This window comes from Seriola dumerili, unplaced genomic scaffold (assembly GCF_002260705.1).
Source record: "Seriola dumerili isolate Sdu_G_001 unplaced genomic scaffold, Sdu_1.0 BDQW01000056.1, whole genome shotgun sequence".
NCBI classification, from domain to species: domain Eukaryota; kingdom Metazoa; phylum Chordata; class Actinopteri; order Carangiformes; family Carangidae; genus Seriola; species Seriola dumerili.
Window position 1 is genome coordinate 2,263,412 of NW_019174311.1, and position 24,886 is coordinate 2,288,297.

The 24,886-nt window shown below is 40.3% G+C and overlaps 4 protein-coding genes across 4 annotated transcripts in view; 2 read left to right on the plus strand and 2 right to left on the minus strand.

The window, feature by feature from the left end:
• wrap73 (WD repeat containing, antisense to TP73) overlaps positions 1-3,744 on the plus strand; it is a 20,386-nt gene extending 16,642 nt beyond the window's left edge. Inside the window, exon 13 of the mRNA XM_022741717.1 lies at positions 3,256-3,744. Within this exon, the coding sequence (XP_022597438.1) occupies positions 3,256-3,368 (113 nt within the window). The 3' untranslated portion in view covers positions 3,369-3,744. The remainder of the gene's footprint in view (positions 1-3,255) is intronic.
• A 234-nt stretch (positions 3,745-3,978) lies between these two features.
• tprg1l (tumor protein p63 regulated 1 like) lies at positions 3,979-8,284 on the minus strand. The gene is made up of 6 exons (XM_022741681.1): positions 7,910-8,284; positions 7,566-7,657; positions 7,241-7,291; positions 6,998-7,123; positions 6,537-6,690; positions 3,979-5,930 (listed from the first exon to the last, which is right to left on the minus strand). Exons 1-6 carry the CDS (start codon positions 8,135-8,137, stop codon positions 5,736-5,738), a joined length of 846 nt encoding a protein of 281 aa, XP_022597402.1. The 5' UTR covers positions 8,138-8,284; the 3' UTR covers positions 3,979-5,735.
• A 2,588-nt stretch (positions 8,285-10,872) lies between these two features.
• On the plus strand, positions 10,873-12,953 carry LOC111219167. The gene is made up of 5 exons (XM_022741778.1): positions 10,873-11,122; positions 11,285-11,356; positions 11,608-11,691; positions 11,781-11,912; positions 12,029-12,953. The coding sequence occupies exons 1-5, from the start codon at positions 10,885-10,887 to the stop codon at positions 12,310-12,312; spliced, it is 810 nt and encodes a 269-aa protein (XP_022597499.1). The 5' UTR covers positions 10,873-10,884; the 3' UTR covers positions 12,313-12,953.
• Positions 12,954-17,566: 4,613 nt separating this feature from the next.
• The window catches only part of prdm16 (PR/SET domain 16), a 122,751-nt gene continuing 115,431 nt past the window's right edge, over positions 17,567-24,886 (minus strand). The window contains exons 14-16 of the mRNA XM_022741628.1: positions 22,280-22,537; positions 21,601-21,781; positions 17,567-21,007 (exon numbers count right to left, since the gene is read on the minus strand). Of these exons, the coding sequence (XP_022597349.1) occupies positions 20,873-21,007; positions 21,601-21,781; positions 22,280-22,537 (574 nt within the window). The 3' untranslated portion in view covers positions 17,567-20,872. The remainder of the gene's footprint in view (positions 21,008-21,600; positions 21,782-22,279; positions 22,538-24,886) is intronic.

Below are 24,886 nucleotides of genomic sequence, written 5' to 3' on the forward strand. Positions count from 1 at the left end.
TTTTTTGTGCAAATGTCAATATCAGTACAGTGCAATAAAATGACAAAAGACGTTAATATCATCATGTCAGGTGCGCATCCTCAATCACATAACATGGAAGAAAATTGCACAGTTGGACCACCCTGCAACCATCAACTGCACAAAAGCTGTGAGTATTTTCCAGGTCTTCCAGATGAGTCTTGAAGGCATTGCAGTTCAATTACTTAATGACTGTTGTGTTTCTAGGTTGTGTATAAGGAAGTGGAGAGAAGGCCAGCTGTTGGCAGTGACGACCTGTCACTACACAACATCACAATTGGCACGACCCTCTTCAACACCCAGAGCAAATGTACGTCTGCTTTTTCCATTATTTAAAAAGATGAGTTCAAGCTTTTCCAAACACAAAGTCAAATTTGTTTTTGCCTCATCCAGATGAGATCTGTCCACTGCCAGTCCAAATTCCCGTGGTCAAACCAGACCCAGACCGAGCCAACCCCAAGATCGGTGTCTCTAACTTGGCATTCAGCTCAGACAGTCGCTTCCTAGCTACCAAAAATGGTAAGACTTCACAGCTGTTCAGCTTTACCTTCATGGTGAGCCCAAGACAACTTTATTATATGTATAACAGTTTTTCTCAATCACTTTGGTGCAATTCCGGCTTCACCACTTCTCACCACTCTTAATGGAGTTCTCAATACAGTTAATGCATTTCTAACAACACTAAATGACCTGTGAAAAAGCTTTTAAAACAATCAAAACCTTGGTCACGTGTCGAAACATGCAAAGTCAGTCGCTCACTTCAACATTGTCACCAATGAATCAAACCTTTTCACCAGAGCTTCAAGATGCCAAATGTTTTGATATCTTGATAAAAACCATACCGGCTTTCTGAAAAAGAGTTCTGCAAAAAATATAAAGTAAAAAATATTCAGACACAGCAATGAAATGTGAATAATATACTCTAACTATGAGAGAGGCTGGACTGAGTCGGTTTACAGTGGCATCCATCAGAGATGAGAGATATGCACCTGTCTAATGGCTACTCCAGTGTTACTGTACAATATGTATTGGTATTGTATTACATACATTCCTATATATGTTAACAGTAACCTAACCTATTACCTATATATGACAACAGTAGCATTTTGGAAAATAACTATTGTTTCAATATTGCATTGGTGTCTACTGTACTGTGTACATTTCAACCCCTCTCAGCAGATTACTGCACTGTCCCTTTAGAGCACTGTATGGAAATGTATATACAAGCCTATGGAAGACAGAAGAGCTTTAGATTTAGAACATGGTGTATCCAGAAATTCACTATAAGGACAAAAGTGTTGGTCATTTGATTTTTAGATGTGTTTATGATATTTTCAATGCAGTGTTTAGTTTTGCAGCAGATATGAGGTACTTTGCATTTTGTGTGCAATTTCGTTTTTTTGTGTAGAGTTTTGAAAAAATGAGACGTAGGTTAGAAAATGTGTGAAAGCAGTTGTAAAGAAAAAAAATTAAAAAAAAAAGGTTAACCCTAACCATGGAACTATGCATCGGAAAATAGACAAAGAAAAATATGCAATCAAACGTAAACATAGCATCAATTATAGTTCAGTAAATTCCCACTACACACAGTATGTGTGTATATATATATATATATATATATATATATATATATATCTCCAAAGCGACTTAGTAAGCTTCAGTGCAGTAGGAACCTTAGTGTAAATATTAAGTACTACATATAAGTACTATTTAAAAAGTGCAAGGAGATTGTTTTAATGAAGTGCACCAAAAGTGCACAGTTAGTAATAGTTAGACATGTTAGGGTTTTAGGAAAGGATCTACTCTTGGAAGAGATGAGTTTTCGAGGGATTCTTGAAGATAGAGAGGGACGCCCTTGCTCTGATAGGATTGGGTAGTTTGTTCCACCATCCAAGGTACCACGGATGAGAACAGTCTGGATTGAGATCACCATGTGTGTGCATGCGCACACGTGCGTGTGCGCGTGCGTGCATGTGTGAGAGAGAGGTCTTGCTCTCTCATACATATTTGAAGAAATTTTAAAGAGATTTGATTGAAAACACACACAATGCAGGGCCTTATCAGAGTGAGTGGTCTGTCATTCTATCTGATGAAGGTACAAACTGTTTTCATGAGTTGTCAGAGTCGGATGAGAAATTCATCAATACAATGAGAAAACGTCTTTAGTAGTGAACTATGTGTGGATACAATAGAAGTTTGTACAAATGAGAGATTCTAATGTGTGTGGGGATATGATGAGGTTTTGAGAACGTGAGGAGTGAAGAGTGACGTTTCTGATGCAAGAATTGCATCAAAGCGTTTGAGAAAAACTGTTTTGACTATTTGTGCTGCAATGCTTCAGAGCTCTATAAGCTGAGAGTGGTTTTGAGTGTGTATCTGTGTTTCTCTGACTGTAGACAACATGGCCAGTGTTGTGTGGGTGTGGGACATGCAGAAGATGAGCCTGGAGGCTGTGCTGGAGCAGACATCAGCTGTGCGCTGCTTTCAGTGGGACCCCCGGCGCCCACGGCTGGCACTGTGTACAGCCAACACCAAACTCTATCTCTGGTCCCCAGCAGGCTGTGTCTCTGTCCAGGTCCCCACTGAAGGTAACATGCTCTGCTTTGCTCAGCATTATATTGTGTGTACACCGGACTACGAATGAAAGCTATAAAGGACATCAAATCAAATAAAATTATGGGACAAAGGCCTAGTTAACACTAACCTCAAAGATCTACACTTCGCTTTAATTTTGCCATGGCAGGCATTGGAACAGTCACTGTTAGATGCAATTTAAAATTTAAAACCTGCCAAAGAAATCGGGATGTAACCTGCTGCAGTTTATTACATCTGAATGGAACAAAAGATTTGGAACAAAAAGAAGCTCTATTTTGAATTTGGGAACCTCCACAATGAGACATGCCATGGATATAGTTTTCTTATGCTACAGAAAAGATGCAAGATATATCTGCTGTTTTTAGTTTACCAGTAGATCACATCTGTGGTATTTCAGCTTTCACATGCTGGATGCTCATCTATGTTGCTGCTGTGTGTTTTGTTTTATCCCGAAAGGTTTGTTGTGTTGTACTTAGAAAACCTTAAGTGGCAAAGAACTGAATACTGTTTTTTTTTTAAGGACTACAAACTGAACAAACCTCAGTGTTGATTCTTAAAATGCAGTGTTTTTTTTTCCATCTTCATTTTGTTCATATGTAGGTGTGTTTTCATCACAGTTGCTCTTTTTCTCTCTTCTACCAGGTGGATTCCAGGTCCAGTCACTAAGCTGGCACTGCAGTGGAGACTCTCTGATCCTGCTTGGAAAGGAGCAGCTTTGTTTGTGCTACATGGACATAGACCAGGAGGACAAGTAATACACACAAAAACACAGGTATCAAGAATAACCGGATCACAGTTCAGGCTTATGAAGCCACAAGCACTTGGCTGGGAATGTGTTAAGGTGATGACCAAAAGACTGGTAGGAACACTCCTCCTCTTAATCTTACTTTTCACATGTAACTGCTCACCAAGGCCCTCAGTGCAGGTTACTGAGATGTTCCTTTTCTTGTCGATATGTTGGCTAAATATCACTATTTAAATCATAAGTTTGTCCTGAAGCACTAGTTCCAAACACTGTGAGAAGATAGATGTTTACAAAGTTTTATAGATTTCACTGTACTTTTAGTTTGATCTATTTTGTATGTGTATTACCATGAAAGTGTATAACTATTTTGAATAAATTTTGTCATAAGCAATGCAACTAACAGTGAGTTATTAAACTTTATTGTTTTTCAAAACCATCTGTGTATTCAGTGCCTTGTAACCTGATAAAATAGTGCAGTTCGTGCTGCTGTTTTAGTGAGAACAGTTAAAGAGTTAAAACCAATTAATCTCCACAACAAATACAGTCCCCAGTGCTTGTGTTTGTGGTGTTGGATCTGCTCGGTGGAACAAAGACATGATACAGGTTTTCAGTGTGTAATTTTAAATCAGTTCTTTATTCTTCACAAGTGACATTATTTTTAATCTGCAAATACTGCATTGTTACTGGTAGAATTTAATACTCTGACCCACTATGACTAAACTGAAATGCCAGTAGAAATCCAAACAACAAATCAACAAGCAGGACTAAATATATTAGGACCGTATTACTTGGCTTCAAGGCATTGTTTGTGTGTATGCTGTCCCATTTATTAAAACAAAGTTTACAGCTACTTGAGCTGTATCTTAATCACTTTGTTGCAGTCCTGGACAGTACGAACAAAATGTAAATGTACTTTACAAGAACCAGAGCTGAGGCCCAGACAAGCATGTAGGCCTTTATTATTCTCCACTGTGGCTACTGTGCTACAAATATCTAGAACAAAAAGTAACCCCCCACATGTTTGGAATAATCAGTTAATCTCTCTTTAAAATCCCTAAATAAAATACTTCAGAACTAGTAATGCAATGTTCATTTTCTACAGTCATTCATGTTTTAACTGCCTCAAAGTAACTGCAGAGAAATAAAACCTTGTTAGTATTTACAGATTTGTTATTATTCAGTTAAAAAACATCGGTCATGCAAACTCAACGTGCAGGGAACAAGCACAAGTTAAGACCAGAAAAAGTTTGGGACACTATTCATTGGCATTGTTGAGCATGAAAATATGGTCTGTTACCTTTGGTAGCACAATCATATTATAGGGTGCAGCTCAAGAAAATCACCTAAATCCTATTCACAAGATACATACAGTGTGTGGTTAATTAACTGATGCAAAGCTTTGTTTGCATGTATTTAATTGTGTAACTCATCCATTATTCTCTCTGCAGAGTTTAGTGCAGGTGAGTGCAAATGTACACGTAAGTTGAAGAACCATGAAGGCAAACATAAACACATGTCCATGTTGCATATAACATCTGTAACATCCGAGTCCTTTTCAGCTAAAGTAGCTAATGCAGTTCTCCATGTGGTACAGCGGCTCCCTACTCTGAGCAAAGGCATACTTTAGGCAAATGTAAGCATGGGTAGCACAACATTGACCAATAAGAGAGGACAGTCACAACATGCTGAAAAGTGTACCCCAACTGTTCGTTTTTCACAAGTAACATATCTGAGCCCGGACATTTACAGTGTAGCAGTGCAGATCCTGGAACTGTTTCCGTATTAGTAACGTTTATTACGATGATCATGTGACATGAGCATTAAATTCAATCCATCAGCTGCTATCCCATTCCTATCATATGGCCCTATAATCCGAATAATACAATCTTTCATTTCAAATCATATTAATGTAGCAAATATGAAACATTGAAACATGATAACTGTCTCTTTTTGGCTGCAGAAAAAAAGCCCCAACAAAGCTTATCTTTACCCCTGAAATAACAACTCTGTTCTTAGCACTCCTCTACCAAAATCTAATCTGTCCTTTCTCTCCAATTTATGTCACATGGACATTCACTCCTGAGGGCCTGCGCAGGTATGGCAGATCTGCGAGCAGCTCTTTGATAGAAAGGGACTGGGAGGGACTAAAAACAAATGAGTACACATTCCATGCAGTGCTGCGCATCATTTACCTACAGTAGGCTGACCACTCGTCTGTGACACCAACTTAAGGAGGTGTGGACATCTCATGGGCTCAACTTACACACACTGATAGGTTGTGCATTAGACTGTTGTGGAGCGACAGCTTCCCTCAGACAGAGCAGTGTGACACAGACACATGGGTTGAACTCTTCTAATTTGGAGAAACCGTGCGCTTTTAGAAGCCGATCTTGCCACGGGTCATGGAGTAGCCCAACTTGGCCTCATTGTTGATGAAGGACATAATGCCCAGATAGGTCTCGATGAGCAGGGGTCTCTCCAGGATCAGGACACCGTTAGCCCGACCGGGGATGGGGTGCTCCTTATGAGCTTTCTTCACTGCCTGCACCAGCTGGGTCCTGAAGTTGTCCAACTTGGCATCATAGAAGAAAAAACACGACACTTAAACCACAACACCCTTCCAAAAACTTCAATTATATATATTTTAACATAGTTTTATAGAAGATCTACACTGTATACTAAGATGTCCAGAATGAAAGCTACATCTCCTACAGTTGCTTTTAAGTGTAGAATAATAGATGTGATTGAGAATTTACAGCCAAATGAGGTCTGTTTATTACATGTAGAAACGGCTCTGAATGAGAAAATGTAGTCATATCCCCAGAAAATTGCCCCAGGTACCGCTGTTGCCATGCCAATGAGTAAAAACACAAATACCTTTGACAATAACTGTTCATACACAAAGTCAGTGCTACACTGATTTAAATAATATGAATGACTAGCTTTCTCTCATGGCATGAATCTTTAAAGCCGCAGGGCCGTGTTTGTTGCTGTCTGTGCATAAATGAACTGTGGCACCACTGGTCACCATCGTCTGTCTCGTAAAATAAGGCCAACACAAAAAAGTGTGTAACATTTCAAACTGTGAATGCTCAGATGTTTTTTAAAAAAAAAAATAATCCATTAGATTAATTACTCAAAATGCAAATTTAGCCTTATTTGGTTACAGGGATTATACCTGGCAGAGAGAAGCCACCTTCTCGTCAGCACGGGCCATAGGGTGCTCTGTGAAAGTGGCGTAGGGCATGTCTGTGGACCAGGGGTTCCAGCGGTTAAGGAACGAGGCCCGAGGACGTTTGTCCCACTGGACACGAATCCCATAGCCTTCTCTCCTGTTAAAACCAAAAAAACATAGCAGTGTAAGAGCGATGGGATCAGCTGTACATGGGCCAGCAGTGCACGATACTGTGCACTCCTACAGTCTTTTTATTTCATCTCTTCCAATTATTTATTTTATCCCCTCATTCTGTGTCTTGTTTTTTTTTTTTTTTTTACAACTCTTATCTTTTTCTTTCCTGTGCATCATTTCCTGAATGTTTCTATCGTGGTTGGAGTGGAGTCCTGTTCATAGCACGGGCATTAATACACTTAAGAGTAAATACTAATTTGCCGTTGGCTGACTTCAGTGTATTGGCTTACTTGTTTAGGGATTTTGGTGGGAACTCAAACTCGCCCACTGAGATGGTGTCTACAGCGTTGAGAGAGATCCTGATGACCTGCTGACACAACAGGTTGATGAAGTCGTACTTGCACACCAGCAGAGACCTGCCCACACAGTCAGAGGATGACAAATTGTGCCAAAAGACAGTGTCAAATGTCATATGTAATATGATTTATTTCATCAAGCTCAGTCAACTAAATATGTTTATTTCTTTGAGTTACCTGTCAGTTATAAGCACAAGTCTCTCTTTCTCATTGTTCCAGTGGTCAACTCTGTAGTTCCACACAAAATAAACAAAGATGACAGTCGTTTGAAACAATGCCTTAAATATATAGAAGTATATAGAATAATAACCAGAAGATGTGTTGGAAAAAGTATCAGACAGCTCGTTGGCACCCATTTATTTATTAGTCTGTAGCCTTATTAAGTGTCCAATAATTCCTTAGTACAATAAACCCTGCGTTGTACACAGCAGCTCATCCAAACAGACGCCTCATGTGCCAGGCTGATAATAAAACAGTCACATGCTGCTATACTGATACTTACTCAGCTAGCAGCCAGACACTGAGCACCTCTCCATCCTCGGAAGGGAGTGCCACAGTCCTGATGTCGCTCACAGCCTGTTCAATGGTACCTGGCTGAGATCAGCATCACACAACCGTCAGTCATCAGCCTCATCTCAGTGTCCCCTTCTTCCCTGTGATGCTCTGGTTAAAGCTCAGCGATATACTTTAGTTCCCTATAAGGTCGTGTTTATTTACCACAAATACCTTAAAGAGCGCCAGAGCACTGAAGGGGGCTGTTTTGAAGATATACGCATATTCTGATTTAAAAAAATAAACCGGCCTAGGTGCCGATTAACGTTATCTTTTATAGCTAGAGCAACTTACCCTGAACACGAAATAGTCCTTCACTTTCGCCTGCACTGTGGGGTTGTGCACATGAAAAGGTGTCAGCGTTTGTAACGGGGGGCAGCAGGCCACGGACGCTCCGTGTCCGAGGCTTCGCCCGGCCTCCGGCGGCGTGAAGGCAACCTCCACCCCCTCCTCGGTTTCTGCAGGGTGGAGAATCGCAGCGCCGGGACTATCCGGCTCCACCGTGTCGTTCAGCTGAAGCATGGTGCAACAAACGCTTTTCGAGGAGCTTTTCCGGCAATGTGCGCCAAGCGTTAGATTAGAAAATGTCCATTCGAGGATGAAGACTCACCCATTGCGCACGAATAATGTTTTGATTGTGAGGGCTATGAGGAAGTAGTGCCTTCTTGCTTCACTTCCCCCCCATTAATTCCCTTCCTCTTAAAGAGACATAATGTTATTGACACAGCTAATCACAGGAACAGGTGTTTCAGAGTGGATGAACCCAGTTTTCATATCGGTGATATGATGATTAGATCATCTTAAATCGGGCGTTAAATTGATTATATCTATCTCATTAACCCGCTATTGTCATGTGATCATGATGTCTTCATATTTAAACTCCATGGCCTTAGTCTGTTTCAGTGTTTTATTGGCATTAGTCCAATACACTACAAATCATTTTTCAACCACTTTCTAAAACTTCAAATTTAAGCTTTAAGACAGAAGTGTTATTCAGTACTAATTAGCTTGTAATCTAAATTCCAGCATAATGTCCTTGAAGACTCTACATGTGTATTCATTTCTCATGAGATGAGAGAAATGGCCTGAAATAGTGCAGTGAAGCACTAGTAGACTGAAAGTAAGATGTTGAGTCACTTTTTAAAAAGCCTACTCTATAGACGTTCTATAAGCTTTTAGTGTCTATAAAGCACACCTACTAAATGCAACAAAAAGCACCCACCCACACCCTGCCTGGTTGAACATTAAAACAGTGTTTCCTTGAACTCAAACTGTAATGATCAATCTGTGATAACGGCTTTTCACATTTTAGATGTTCTTCTGCTTAAACACTATTATTTTATGGGCAAGAGGATAGTCGTAGTTGTACACCTTAAAGCACAGCATGTATTTTATAGTAGCTGCATTCTGTTGAAGTGTATTGAGGCCAAGGTCGGTGTAGAAATCAGTAGGCTATCTGCCTGCTCTGATTCCCCCCCTAACTGTTTAAGTTCAGTGCAAAACAGTGTCTAGAGCGACCCTTGCTTTTTATGTGCTGGCACTTAAACCCATCCTTATATTTTCGATTTTCGCTAAATGCACGTGCATATCCGGATGTTTGGTGCTCAGTGGGAAGGTCACATTAATAAAGGCTAACTATTTTCAGATGCAGATTGATACACGTGGCGCAGGGCTAGGTATTTAGAGCAGCAGGAGAGTGAATGTGGGATTGACTCAAACTACAGTGGTCATTCTCAATTTACTGAGGACACGTCTGCCAGTGTAACAGTGGGGCTCACTGATATGTTTCGAAATAGTCTTTGGACAACAACGGAGTTCTATGGCACAGAAGATAAGCTATACCAGGCACTGACTACACAGACCTGTTAGCTGAATCGCTTCATCCATGGTTTCAGCCTTTCATGGGAATTATTGATGATAACACAAATATATAGAGTATTGCACCAGAGAGCTAGAAACTAATTTCCATCAGTGTTCACTTTATCAGAGCCAAAAGAATTATTGTTGATTCTAAGCATCAGCTTAGTTATTAAATGTTAGCGTTTCCTTCAGCCACTTATCCAAACTATAAAATGGTTATAACTAATACACTCAGTGTGGTGAAGAATTCCACATGCTGGCTGCCCAAACTGAAAACTGAAGATTGAAATTTAAAATAACAGTGCCCTCTGGTGGGGGCTCTTGATAACCTTGGGCCGGTACAAACTCTTTGAGGTTGCGGTGCGAGATTTAAATGATCTTATACAATCAACCAACATTAGCCATAAACAAATCAAATTTGAAAGGAAACAACTATATTGCAGTAGTGATGAAAAGTAGTTTTTTTATCCATTACTTTAAGTGCTTATACATTTGCACATAGCTACTATTTGTCTGCCACAGGTAATAGATTTTAAATTGGTGTTGTCACAGATATTGATGACATTATAAACTCAATCAATACAATAAGTTTGAATGACTTTCAGATGAGCAGCTCTACACAATGTCACATTATGACTTAATGACTCAGCACTTGTTCGTTTTCAGATTAGACTGAGATCACATTGATTGCACAGTTGACTGCTCCAGCCTGCCAGTGGATGTTATAGTAGCATTTTATTGTTTGTTTGTTTTTTTTATCAGTGTTGTTCAGTGTTAACAGTCTTATTACTGTAGCATTGTTGTTGTTGCTCTTCAAAAGCCAGACTTTATCACCCTGACTGATTCATTGAGGAAGCAAAGAGAGAAAAATACTCTTTATTGCTGCTGTTTCCTGTAAGTCTTGGTTTATCTCAGCCAATTAACAGCCTAAAGGAGGTCCCTGTATCTGAATTCTTCATTAATGTTTGAACAGTTGGAGATGATAAGTTTTTGTGTAGTTGTCTTGCCTCTCCTTCAATGTTTTTATATCAAGTTCTTCAGTTTTTCAGACTGACCTGTCTGTTATCATCATTAGGTAATTTTTAACAATGGTTTTAACCTTCGCTAGTCCACATTGTAGTAATTAAAATGTAGTTGCAAGTCAAATTACATAGTGTTATGTTATGTGTAGGATTATTCAAGGACTAGCGGCTACATTCCATCATACAGGTACTAATAGAGCATTTACTGTGTTTTCAGTTTGTTTTTTATAGATTACAAGTCTGAAGTAATAAGTCTTAACAGATCTCCTTCACGTGTTTCTGATAAAACCAATGTCAGGTAATGATTGATCAGGATAAGACACTATTTAAGTGCAGAAACCACAAAGCTGAACTGCACAGACTGCCAGTCTAAGAACAGAGGTGACCATGTTTTTCCCACTGTTGCTGCTGATCTGCTCTTTCTCCAAGGCTCAGCTTCAAACAGAGTCTGACAATGAAGTGATTCAGCTTGGAAAGCAAATTGAATCCCAGGCAAGGGAACCAGCAAATGCCTCTTACCACCAACAGAGCTGTCCACAAGACATCCATGCTCTGCTGAGAGAGATGACCGCCTTGTTGGCTGAACAGAAGGTGGAGATAAGGCACTTACAGAGAGAGAATGAAGGTACAGTAATTATATGTCAGGCAATGAGAGAATGTGACAAGCAATGGCATTGGGAACGGAAACTTTGTTACAGAAGATTTTTATACCACCACAGCAGTTCATACACAGAGGACAGAAATGTTTGCCAGTACTGTCTTTTCATTTAATCTGTTTTATTTTTAGCACAAGCAGCTCAACTGAGAGAACTGGAATTGCAAAAGACTCATGTGGACAATCTGAAGCAACAGGTTCAAGGTATATTTTGAGCAATGAAAAATATCTATGTCAAAATTACATATTAAAACAACAAGAACGCCAAAAGCCAAAATATATTTACAAGGAATTTTAATGAAGCATGTTGTATGAATGCATTTATTTCAACAATATCCAGGTTTTTAGTGGCCAAAGCAAACCTTCAGGAAAACAATGATGAAACACTTTTAACTGTCAGATTGTTGTCGTTTATTTCTCCTAGCCACTTTTTTTTTTTATTCATTTGATTTCAGTTCAGTCAGGAGACCTGACCACCATTAAAGCCAGGGCCAATGTCACAGAAAACCAGGTGGAGAATCTGAAGAGAGAGAGAGAAGGTTTGTAAATTTTGAAAGAAGCTGCATTACAATAACTAGCAAATTTCTGTAACATCAGCCACTTTAAAATGAGTATGTTTCTCTCTCAGTCAAACAGGTGGCCTTTTCAGCCTCTCTGCTGGCTTCAGGCTCAGGAACTATTGGACCATTTAACGCACACACTCCTCTGGTCTTCAGACATGTCGTTACAAATATTGGAAATGCCTACAGCCCACACACAGGTACCCAAATTCACAAACTTCAATAATTACTTTGATTTTTGCTGACTCTAACCTGGTTGACAGATGTTGCAACAGACCATTTTCCACTAACATTCACTGAAAAAAATGTCCCACAGGTTTTTTCATTTCACCAGTGAGAGGAGCCTACCACTTTGAGTTCTACATAGGTGCACACGGACATGCTTCACACCCTTCAGGTGCTGTGTTGGTCAAGAATGGACAGAATATTTTTATTGCATATGAGCATCAGCCGTCCCATTATGGGACTTCTGCTAATGGCGTCACACTGATGTTAGAGGTCGGAGACGTCGTGTTTTTGCAGCTGTGGGTTAACGCGAGGATTTTTGACAATGGAAATCACCATAGCACCTTCAGTGGTCATCTGCTTTTCACCACGTGAGAAGGAAACGTTTTCTTCAGCTGTTAAGATGGTTGTGCACACACTGCAGCAGTGCATCAGTACATGTTGATAAAAGTATCATTTCTTTTCCCTTTATATGCAGCTGATTGACAACACTCTCTTTCTGGATTTCAAAATACACAGTGATCCACAGTGATGGAATATATGTACCAAATTTTTACCAACATTAGTTCATGGAAGTGTAGAATTTCATGACAAAACGTGAAAATGTTCAAAAACAATGTGGTCTAAGAAAAACTCAAGTGAATCCTGTATCTTTACCTGGATTCAGATCAGCACTGAGAACTTTATTTACTTGTTCCTTGGATCACAGCAGCCAACCAAACCATCTAACCTTTACTGTCTGGTCCTTCACTGTTTTTTACTTGTTCAGCAGAAACTTGAAAAGTCATGTGTTGTTTATGTGAGAGAGAATATTCCCTCAGTTCTGTCAAATGCAAGATACAGTAGCTGTGCTTTTTTTTTTGGATTTGTAAATATCTTATCTTGACATACAGGACTATCAGTATCTGCAAATTATAGTCTCATGTACAGTATTTCTACATGAAATGTGGATGATAAAGCTTAGCAGTGATAATGATTTGTACATATGAAATATATTAATGCTGTTTGCATTTGAATAAAAGGTATAAATATATCATTGCAGTACAATCTGGGATTTTCTTGAAAACGTGGTGAATTGTGTTTAAAAATGAAATATCCTTTTATCATAAGAAGAAGACCAAATAAATACATCACAGCTGTTTGAGAGAAAGAAATGTAGGATTGGCCAAAAGTATTTTTATTGTTGAACAACGGTTTGGACCCACTGCTCAAACATAAATTACATTTTTCTTATGAACAGTGAGTAATCATAATGTGATTTAAACTGACTTTTAAACTCAATCAACACAGTCACTCTGATTCATTTTCAGATGAGCAGCTCTACATGGGGACTTTATGACGTTGACTCAGCACTTGCTGTTGGTTTTAGATTAGACTTGATAATGTTAGTGAAGCAAAATGAGACTGAGATCACATCAGCTGCACAGCTGACTGCTCCAGCCTGCCACTGGACGTTATTGCAGCATTATATATATATTTTTTTTTTTATATCAAGTTCATTGTTTACAAACTTCAATTTCAGTGAGGATGATCTATATATATAGTCAGGTCTTAGAACCTGTCAGTGTCAGCCATGAAGTTATTTTAAACAATGATTTAAACTTTTGACAATCTGCATAGTAGTTTTTAAAAATCTATTTGTAAATCCTAAAATTACACAGTGAGATCTCCCGAGCATGCACATCATTGAGAATAGATATTAATATACTCCTTTTGAATCTTACTAAATTAATAATTGAAAGATTGGGCACTACATTCCTACATATAGGAATTTAAGGTAAACACACACATGCAAGAAACTTGTGCTACAGAAAATGGACCAGACTCAGTGAATAGCTCCCTAAGCTTAACATCCTAAGTCCTATGATAAGTATTAATTTAGCTATACAGACTAATGAGCAGTGATAACTAACATATCTTTGGGGTCATCAGGTGGGAACCTCCTTTCACCAGTGTTTCATCTAGTTGGTCCCACGACACCTCCAGGAGGCTAGACAGTGATCACTGGCGTCCCAGAGTCACTCCCCTAATGCCAGCCATCACTGCTCCTCACACCACAACTATTTTCTCCTTTATCTTGCCTATGCTACCACAAACAACATCATCAACTCGGACAAAACACACTAGCAGATTCAGCAAACAAACTCCCCTAACCAGTTGGAGAAAGTGGGGGCATTTTGAATGAGGGAGGTAGAGTTAAGGAGAGATGCCTTTTTTAAGCTAAACTCTCCCCTGCCGGATTAGGCTGTGCTCTACCTCGCCCTACTCCCCCACTCTCCAAGACAATGAGGGAGGTAGAGTCAGGGAGAGGTGCCTTTTTGGGCTAGCTCTCCCCCGCCGGATTAGGCTGTGCTATTCCCCCCCCCCCCCCCCCCCCCCCCCCCCCCCCCCCCCCCCCCCCCACTCTCCTACTCTCCACAACTCACCTAAAATAAACCAACTCACCTAAACAGCCAAAGACAAAAGCAATAACACACTACAAACCATTCAAACAATGCAAACAAACAATACAGGCCACCTCACCTGGACTAACCGCATGGTCTCAAAGAGGCTCACACGGCCACACCCCCCACTTAAAAACACTTCTCTTCCTGGATTTCTTCCTTGCTTCTCCTAAGACTGTCTATCCTAAGTGCTCCCCCTGCTGGCCCCCAGCTACCATTATTCTTCTCATCCAAATCCACTGACTGGATCTTGCTGCCTCATCTGACATGTCCTTTACTATTTTCCTCACACTCTGTCCACTTCCTCCTAACTCCTCTCCAAAGAAACAACAGACCTTGCTACAATCCTCTACATCCTACTTCCACTGGACAAATCCTAACTTTCCATCCTCGCTGCTCTGCTTCTGCCCCTAACTCTACATACCTGAGCTTTTTCCTTTCATATGCTTCTTCAACTGAAGCCTCCCACGGAACAGTCGCTCTATGAAAATATACTTTCATTCTACTCCTAGAAGAAGACTATGTCAGGCCTTAAATTGTACTGGCTATTTCCTGGGAACAACAAGCTTTCCTCCTAAATCTACTGCATTTCCCAATCACAAGCATCCTCTAAGCTGCCTTGCCTCCTTGTGTCTTACCAACTTTCTCTCCCTCTTGAACAAACTTGATTGCAACTCTCTTATTTTTAGGCCCTTCCTAAATTTGCCTGCCTCCTAAATCTTCAATTCCTGCAGCTAAGCTTTTTAAAACCTGGTTATGTCGCCACGTATACCGCTTGCGACAGACTAACCTTACAGCCTGACAAAATGTGCTTTAAAGTTGCAGTACCTGAACACAATGAACATAACGGGTCTCCATTTACCCAGAGTTTTAGTTCTGGGGAGTTGGCAATAATCATAAATTGCCCCTATCAAAAATCTAATACTACTTTCCTCCATACTCCACAGCTCTTTCCAGCAAGCTTTTTCTTGTCTACACCTTTCCCCCCCAAGTTCAACCCACTGCCCCTGCTTAGCCTGAGCCACTGCCTCTGCACCCCTTAATATTTCCTCCTGTCTACGAACCTGCTCCACAACTAGCTTTCTCTTCTCTTTGGGACCTGCTCTACTCCACACCGGTTTGCCTGGGCCAAGCCCCAAGCCTCCCTGGCCTATTTGGACATTACCCACAATCTCTGTATGCCTGAGTGTTGCTTCCGCCTCCTGCACTGCCATTCTTGGATTCCACTTTCTCCCCTTGATTGGGTTTGGAACCACCTTATTGACTACCACATTTTTACTCCCAGATAACAGGAGCTCTGTCCTAACCTTAGTACATTTAAACTCCTCCACTAGACTAGTTACTGGGAGCTGAAGTATGTCTTTCCCATACAGTGCCACTGTACTTAAACATCCAGGAACACCTAGCCACTTCCTAATGTAAAAGCTAACTAATCTTTCCATTTTTTCTGCAGCAGATAATGGAATCTCATATACAGACAGTGGCCACATTAGCTTGGGAAATAACCAGAACTGCAGACACCACAACTTCAACTTTCCTGGAAACCCTGATTTATCTATTCTATCCAGTCCCTCAGCAACATCCTTCCGAAACTGCACTACCTGTTTTCCGTCATTCAAGTCTGCCTTGTACCACCTACCTAGACTCCTTACCGATCTTTCCCTAATTATTGGAATCTCCTCTTCGTCTATTACAAACTTCCTATCACTTAACTTCCCTCTACTAGGTAGCTTATTTCAGTGTTGTTTTCCAGATGACGTACTTCAAGTATTAAATGTTACGTGTTAAATGTTAAATGTCACATTTTTCTCAGCACAGTCAGGAGGACTGATCACCATAAAATCCAGGTCAGAAATCACAAAGCAACATGTGCAGGCTCTAAAGAGAGATGGAGAAGGTAAGACTCAAAACTAAAAGAGCAATTTAATATTTGAAGATCCTGAAAATCAGTGTATTTTCAGACCCTGCAGAGAATGGCGAATAGCACAAAATTAACCAGGATAATGTGACAAGTGTACTGAAGCTGGCAAAAAGCAATTTAGATAAAATTCTTTATTGCAATCACCGCCTTGTTGTTTAAAACACATGTTTTTCTCTCAGTCAAACAGACGTCTTTCTCAGCCTCTCTGGTGGCTTGAGGTGAGCTAACTCTCAGGCCCTTTGACACATATGTTCCTCTGGTCTTCGGACTTTTGTTACAAACCTTGAAAATGCCTACAACCCAAACACAGGTAACTCACAGATTATAACAATAAATTTCACTTTTCTGTAATGTTGACTTCAACCTTTGTTTTACACTATTCCCAGCCAGCTGTGCACAGCACAGTAGAATGCACATGTTCCGGTGGTTATGCACACACAGCAGCACTGATTGTTTTCATGAATCTTTTATTTTAATGTTAAATATATAGTCTGTTCTAATCTTAAGTATATAAAGTGGATGTGAATGTAAGTAATAAAAAATGCCAAGAGAACAAGGTTACTCTTAAAGGTGCTATTTTTTGCTATTGCTACAGAGCCAATGTTAGCATTAACAGCTGTTTAGTTACCAGTTTAGAAGAAGCCTTGTGAATTCAGCATCAAACTTCATTCCTTTGCCTGCCAAGAGTTCTCAAGTGGTGGAAAGCAAACCCTTGCTTTGCTTCTATTTCTATCATTTCTTTTCTTTTGGTGGAGTTAACATGCTAACAAGCTAGCCACGGTCCGGCCGACCCATCTTGTCATTTTCTGACACCGAGTCACTGTAGCGTGTAGTCTGCCCTGAATAAGTAGCGGTGCTCAGGGGGCATATTATAACCTCTTGTATTGTAAAGGCAACATTGGCTGAAGCGCTTGGCAAGACTGGTGAGTAAACAGTTGTTAATGCTAACGTTGGCTATATAGCAAAAGCAAAACTTACACATGCCTGTAGCTCCTTTAAAAAGCTTGTGTGATCTGCCCGAAAGCAAAATGTATTCAGTTTGTAATGATAGAAAACAGGGAAAAGCATCAAATCCTCACATTTGAAATGCAGGAACTAAGTGCTCGTTATTGATGCTTGATAAATGATTTAAATGATTAAACCACTGACTGCTTCAGCTTTAGCTGGCCCTGAATAATAAATTGTAAACTAAGAAGTAAAACACTTGATGACTTGTTGTCTTCTTTGTTGACTGATGATTCTCATGCACTTAAAGTTCACAAAAACACAGTGGCCTTCTCATTTAAAAAGCACACAGGTTTTATTGCATATCAATTTCATGTATAAATTCTTCATAGCATTGGAAAGATTACATTTGGTATACATTGCTATTCTACAGAATTAACATCAGAGTCATATCTTTTCAATGAAATTTCTCTAAAGTACATCTTCAATAATCACAAGCATCAAAAGAACTGCAATTTCAGAATTGTTCAATATTATTCTACAATCCTTTATTGTTTTTCATTATGTCTTCTCCCACAAGTCTTTACTATGTCTTTCAGAGCCACCTGCCCAAACATCTGTAAGGCAGTCAAGAACTTGAAGTCAAACCTACTAACCTAACCACATTTACAATAAGTGCATCTACGGATTTATTTTTTTCTTTTCTTTTTTTTTTCTCTTTTTTTTTTTGATTTGATACACATTTCACAAATGGACATCATTATGACTGCTAAACACGTCATGCACAATATCTTTTTTTTTGTTTGTTTTCAATAAACATAACAGAGGCGATATACAACTCAGATTCAAACAAAACAAGCACCATCCATTTAAACCCATATTTTTCAATGATTTTTTTCTTCAGACAAATGCACCATTGTTTTTCATTCTTTAAAATACTATACAGTTAAAAAGAAACAATATGTATATTTTACCTTCTCCTGTAACAGTGGGGGGAAAACAGCAACCATGTTCTATTATGCTGAAATATATTTCAGCGACCATCTGCCAGAATACTTTCTGAAGTTGGCAAAATGGAATACTTCAATGCCTTCAATTCCTTTGCTTTACACAGCGCGTACTTATTACAGTAGTCCATGACATGAATTACTACATATAATCAACCTAAAAACTCAGCGACCCAAGTCTTTACATTTTATAACCACAAGTTGGAAAACAATGTGTTTACCATGACTGAAATCTCATTCAGTAGAATTGTAAAAAAAAGACTTCTGTCTTTAGAAAAATGAGATGATGCAGTAGTCCTAGCATCACACTACCACCTGCTGTCGTGAAGAAAAATTACAGTGCTTCCGTTTTCGATTTTTTTTCTTATTTCTCCATGTCCAGCACAAGTTGCTCATCTACTGAAAGTGAAACTTGTCAGAAAATTTTTCTGTGTTCTAAGCTTTAGAGACCTAAGCCCGATCAATTTATGGCTTAGACCAACATGGTTTAAGTGCTAGTTTGAAAATACAGCATCAGGCCAAGTTCTCAAAGTCCCAGTATGCAGGAAGGACCAAGGCAACAATGATCAACAATACTCAACCCCCTGTGCTTCCTGCAGCTATCTACAGTTATCTACAGTAAATGACTCATGCCCTCCATGACACAGCTACTTTGTGGACCACATGGAATGAGTTTTCAGTATGATCTCAGAAAGAACAGGGAATATACTGTAATGTTAAACTAATGATCAAGTGTTTCTGTTTTCCCTGTCCAGAATCAACTAGACATTTTTTTTTACATGTTTTGGCAGGAACCACCAGCAGAAATATGATGTCCATTTTAATACTATCTGTGGTTTACTTTACTCTATTCTTTTGGTTTCATGAGTCCTTGCCTTCCTTCTTGCATGACCAGATGTTCATGCAGATGTGACTGTGTTTTAGACTTTTGGACCATGTAATACAGGACATTTAATTTAAATTTTTTTTTTGTTTTTGGATACATTAAATCTATCAAATGAAAAACAGAGGGAAAGGAAGGGAGCTTGATGTGATAGAAACAAGTCAGATTCAATAGTGTGACAATGTAATGCCCTTTTTCTGACATTCATAATAAAAGTTGTCCAAGTCTGCCCCCCCCCCAATACTTTAACCAATTTGAACAAGACACATTCAGTATACTGGGTTATAATGGTTGAACTGAAACAAAAAAAAACAAAAAAAAAAACACTGCAGGACGTTACAATGCCAAATAGGATCTAAAACTAACTAAAACTATCTTTCACTATAAATAAAAACAGTTAATTTCATGGGTTCTTTCCATTTTGGCACACTAACGCATCAAAACCAGAGATTCAGAATCTCCCCCACGTTCTGACAGGCGTTCATTCCTTCAGCAACAAGAAAAGAGGGATAAAATGACTTTTCTTCATTTTCACTCCTCCAGTCATGACAAAACAACCAGAAATAAATACATACACACACTTCTGAAATCAAATATATAAGAGCGTAATAAGAAAAACAAATCTATGACAGCAAATGCAAGCCCCTTGGACATGAAATGATTGTCAGAGAACAGAACATTTTCTATGGGTTATTTGGCACATACCACTCTTGCTATGAACATCTAGGTTATTTTGTACATCATATGACAATATCATACAATTTTGGTCCTTCTCTAAAATAATTATATTAACAATTTAGCACTGTGGTGCCTACAAAGAAACAATACTGTGGTATCTAAGAGGAAAGTAAGTAAATAAAATTAACAAATGACGATGAAATAAACAAGCAGAGAGAGACTTCCTCATTTTTTGAGTATGATTTAAATTCATTTTCAGCATGATCAAATTGGGTAACCAATTACAATGGCTAGTGTCCCAGATAGCTCATTAAAATCACTAGTTGCCGTGCACATTTGCACATTGAACATTGAACATCATTCTCCATTTTAATCATTCAAAAATCAAAACAGTCTACTGGAACTGTCATTTCCTCAAGTAACATTTAGTGTGGTGCTATTGTTGATTCTGCACTTACAACTGAAACAAGATCAGTTCATGAGTTGCCCATGATAGGTGGGGAAAACCTGGAGACAATAGTGCACGCGCCTACTATGTTCCTGGTAAAACAGCACCACCTTGTGGACATGCAGTGCTAATGCAGTGCTGATGCTGCAGTGCTTGTAGTAGGCGGTGTACACAGACTTTAGAGACATACAAGTCATTAAGTGTCTTTATGAGAGCCTAACGCAGGGTCTCTGTGGTGCTGGAGTGAGCCTTGTGGACTTGGGGAGGGTCAGAGTAATGCAGAGTTTCAATGCTGTTGAGAAGCATTCATCATGTCCTTCACATCAACAGGAGCTTAGCAGTGCTTTCTCTTTGACAGAGTTTTGCGAGACCCTTCACCTAGGGACAATCTCTATCACTCACACACACATACACACACAGACACACGCACACTCACAAATGAACACACGTATCCACACAAACACTTCCTATCTTGAATGTATGTGACACTGAATTCTTCTCCAGGCATCCACGTCTTCTCACTACTCATCTCCACTCAGTCTCACGTTTCTATCCATTTGTGAAACTTATGTTCCTCCTACTCTTCCTCCCACCTCTTCTCTCTTTTGTCTAGATGTGGTTGAGCGGGTGAAAGCTGCTCGTCTCAGACGGTCCACCTCCCATGCTCAGCCAAGCGTCCAGAGAGTTCTGGGAGGGCGCATGCAAAGGGTTGTTCTCAGAGAGAGACAGCATCATTGCATAAGCCTGCGGGAGAAAACAGGTGACATTAACAAGAGAAAACTGCATGGTTCAACGTTTTCAAACATTGTCATGAGTAACAGTTCTCTACTTATCCTGTGACCTTTTGAGAAATAAAAAAAAAAAAAAAAATCAGACAATTTTGATTTACTACAACTTGGGTCTTTTTTCTGTAGCTTTGGCCATCATTTCTATTGCTAATAATACAATTGTCTGACCGCTTGTGTTTCTTGCACCATTGTAGAGATGTTGCCATATTCCCGGATCTTAAGTTGTAACAAACCATAATTATCTTTAATTTCCTTGTTACTATACAATGTAATGATATTTCATTAGGCTGTTTTAAAAGAAGATCATAGAAAAGTTAAGAGCAGCTTACGAACAGTTTATATGTTAGAAGGTTAAGTGAGGGGGAAAGACGTGAGGGGGCTACAGTTTCACCCACTGGATTAACAACCTTTTCTTTTATCAAACACCTGAAATTGTGAAAAGGATCCATCTCATCCCTGATCTCTGTATCCACAGGGTTCATTTATTCTCAGAACATGTCCTCCCTGTCCCTCCCTCTTTGAGTGGACATCCAAAAGCCAGTCACATACCTGGGTTTTGGCCTGCCTGTACAATGTCTCTTTCAATGCCTCCGACTCTAGCGAAGTGTTAAATATGTCTTTAACATCAAAGGGTTGCTCGTCACTGGCTGCTTTACGTAACCCATCCAGGCTCTTGGGAAAGCTAGGCAAACCCTCCAGGTCCAAGAGAGAGCCCTCCTCCTCTATACACCTGCACACGAGGGATGGATGGATGGCAGAAATATGGCAGTATGGAGTATGGAGGGATGGATGGATGAAGAAATGGAAGGATAGATGGGATAGATGGAGAAGTAATGCAATGGAGGGGGGAAGGAAATTTAAAGTTTAGGTAAAAGACAAAAAATGAAGAGAAGGGAAAAGGAGAGGTGTGATTAATAAAAGGGATAGACAGGTATAGGGAATAAATTGGGAGAAGAAAAAGGAGAGAAAAGAAGAGAAGCTGAGCTAATCTTAGCTACAGTGAAGTACTGACTTTTTTATTTTGTGTTTTACCTCTGTCCTCAGTGTGTAGTGTTGTTCTGTATGGGCATTAGTTAGAATGAACGATGGTATAAGGAGCGATTTCTGTTAAAAAGGTTTGTGAACAGATACAATATATGGTGTACGCTGGTTGTGGTTGTTAAGTGTAGATTCAGGTAAAGAGAATCCTGAACCCTGAGCTTTTCTGTGTAGTTAACAAGGTGAATACCTGCGAGTGTGTTCGTAGCTCATAGCCAATGGAGCCGTCTCCGTCTCTTCCTCTTCCTCATCTTCTTCATACACTCCTGTCGTGACGGGAGACGGGGACTCAGGCGCCTCATCGTGAGACTTCTCTGTCAGGCTGCCTTCCTCCTCCTCCTCGTCGTCACCCTCCACTTCCTCTTCCTCTTCCTCCAGCCCCTGGAGCCCTAGCTTGGAGTTGGACAAACTGTGGCTTGGTGGGCGCTCCTCCTCGGCCTGGTCTGATCTGCAGAGGGATCAAAAGTCACAGCCGGGAGGAAGTGTTTTTAGTCTTTGTAAGTGTTTCAGAAACCGCTGCTTTTTTCCTGCAGAACTATAGTGACATTTCAGTAAAGTTATGTTTATCCAGTCTGTGGTGCTGCATACTCCTTGTGGGAAAAAAAAAAAACTCAAACACTGTTACAAAAGCAAAAAAAAAAAAAAAAAAGTTTTCTAAAATAGTGAAAGCCACAAGAAGGAGAAGTGGCTATGAGTGTGAGCAGTCCGAGCCAATCAGGAGGGGCATGAGGGAAAAGAAGCTAGCCAGGATTTTTAGAGAGAGAAGAGGAAAAATGTATGGAGGACCTAAAAAGGCTTGTTTTAGTTTGTTCTCTGGGGTCTGTGTCCAGTCTGGAGCTGGGTGGCTATTACCATTTCCTGACCAGCTAAAGACATGACTCATCATGGGCAGAGAGAGAAACATAAATAATCTGTTGACAGCATGCACAGTTCAACTCCAGTGTCCACACAAACAACACGGGTGCTGACAGTGTGCGTTCGAATGGCCTACACATGATTAATTGGTTAGCTCCTCAGAAACGGAGCAGGAGATGGCCCTGCTTCAGACGGGTTCCTCTGCACTCTGTAACGGTGGAGCGTACTTTGTGTGACTGAAGGAAGACGATGGCTGATCTGCAAAGAGGCTATCAGCACACCACCATTATGACCTGACATCTGTAATTTTTCCAGCCAAGCACCCCAACTCCCCCTCCATCACCCCCAGACCACGATGTCATGGCTCATGATATCATTTCCTCTGGGACGGCAAATTTACCCCTTCCATTTTTTTGCCACACAGTGGACATTTATCAAATCGGACAGGATTACCTCTGGGAAGGGGTGCACAGGGACAGGATTGGGTCACACACAGTGGGTGGGTAAATGCAAGAAGGGGGACTTTTGCGGGGGTGGTGGAGTTCTCCTCTTTCAATCTAGATTAAATATCACCATAATCAAATTGCAGAGCTGTTTGGTGGGGAAAAAGTCCATGCCTGTGTACAGAGAAAGAAGCGTAGCTCTGACATAGGGGGCCCTGGGTTTTGTCATTTAGTCTAAACACGTCAGTTGGGTGTTTGTGTTAGCGGGCTAGGGCTATGGGTATGGCCAGTGGATGGGGGAAGAGCTCCATCATCAGTGGATCTCCTAGATAAATGCCTCAACCCGAGTTCCCCTCAGGGTCCAAACTGCCAGTCACTGAAGCCCAGTTCCAGACGAGGAACCAGCTCCAAGTTTAGATTTATCCAAACCATAGAGCTCAAGCCATGGCCTGGGTCCTTGTTCCAGCCCTAATTACGACCTGGATTATGGTCCCGAGGAGACAGATACCTCTTAGTCCTTCAACACTGCAGTGTTGGAAACATCTATGTACATCTAAACCCCCTAACTATTTTGTCTGAAACTTCCCACCCTCAGACCAGCAGTGCTGCCTCAGCTTCTGACATCCCCAGCTTGGAAACTAGTCAAACAAAGTTTTCATGTGAAAACAAAGGCTACCATGGACTTTTATTTTGACTGGCTATGATGTTGAAAAAAGAAGGAAAAACTACATTGCGAGGGCGGTTAAGAGCGATTACAGATAGTCATCCATGAATGTGTGTTTGCGTACGGCGTTTGACTTCAGTCACTCAGAGGGAGAATAAACAGTGAGCTGTCTGGTGGGAGGACAGAAAGCATAACACTTAGTCTGAATTACAGATATTAAGATGTCAGGCCAGTTTGTTGTGGATGAGACTCAGTATTGATCCCAGATGGCAGAGGGGCTAAATTGCCACTAGGTCTGCTGGCCATAATGCATGTTGACAAGAGGGAGGGGGGATGATGGAGGAAGACGCAGACAGAAAGTGAGACTACCAGAAAGGAATTCACATCATGAATAAGAGAAAACTGAGGAGCGTATAGAGCCAAGGAGAGAGGGCAAACCACTGACTGAAAGAGAAAAACATCTCATCCTCCTTTTTTTGTGTGATACCCTCTTCTTGTCTGAAACCTCGGAAGCTTTCCACCGGCTGAGCTACTGACACTGAAAGCAGTTCAGGACTTAAGGCAGGAGGCTGCTGACCTTTTCATTCACTGACCAGAGTGATTGTTAGGTTTCAAAATAGACCAGCCATTTTCATCATTTTATAAGAAAGTTATGGTTTTTACAACGCAGAAAAAAAAACACAGGATGATCACTCCTGCCAGAGTTACTGGTATTAATTTAGCAACTAGCTCTAATAAAGTTTTAGACACTAGGAAAACTTTGATTGTTGAGATGGACGCTCGCTGGTGTACTACACTCTACACACAATCCTAAATAGGTTTTAAGTTGTACTAT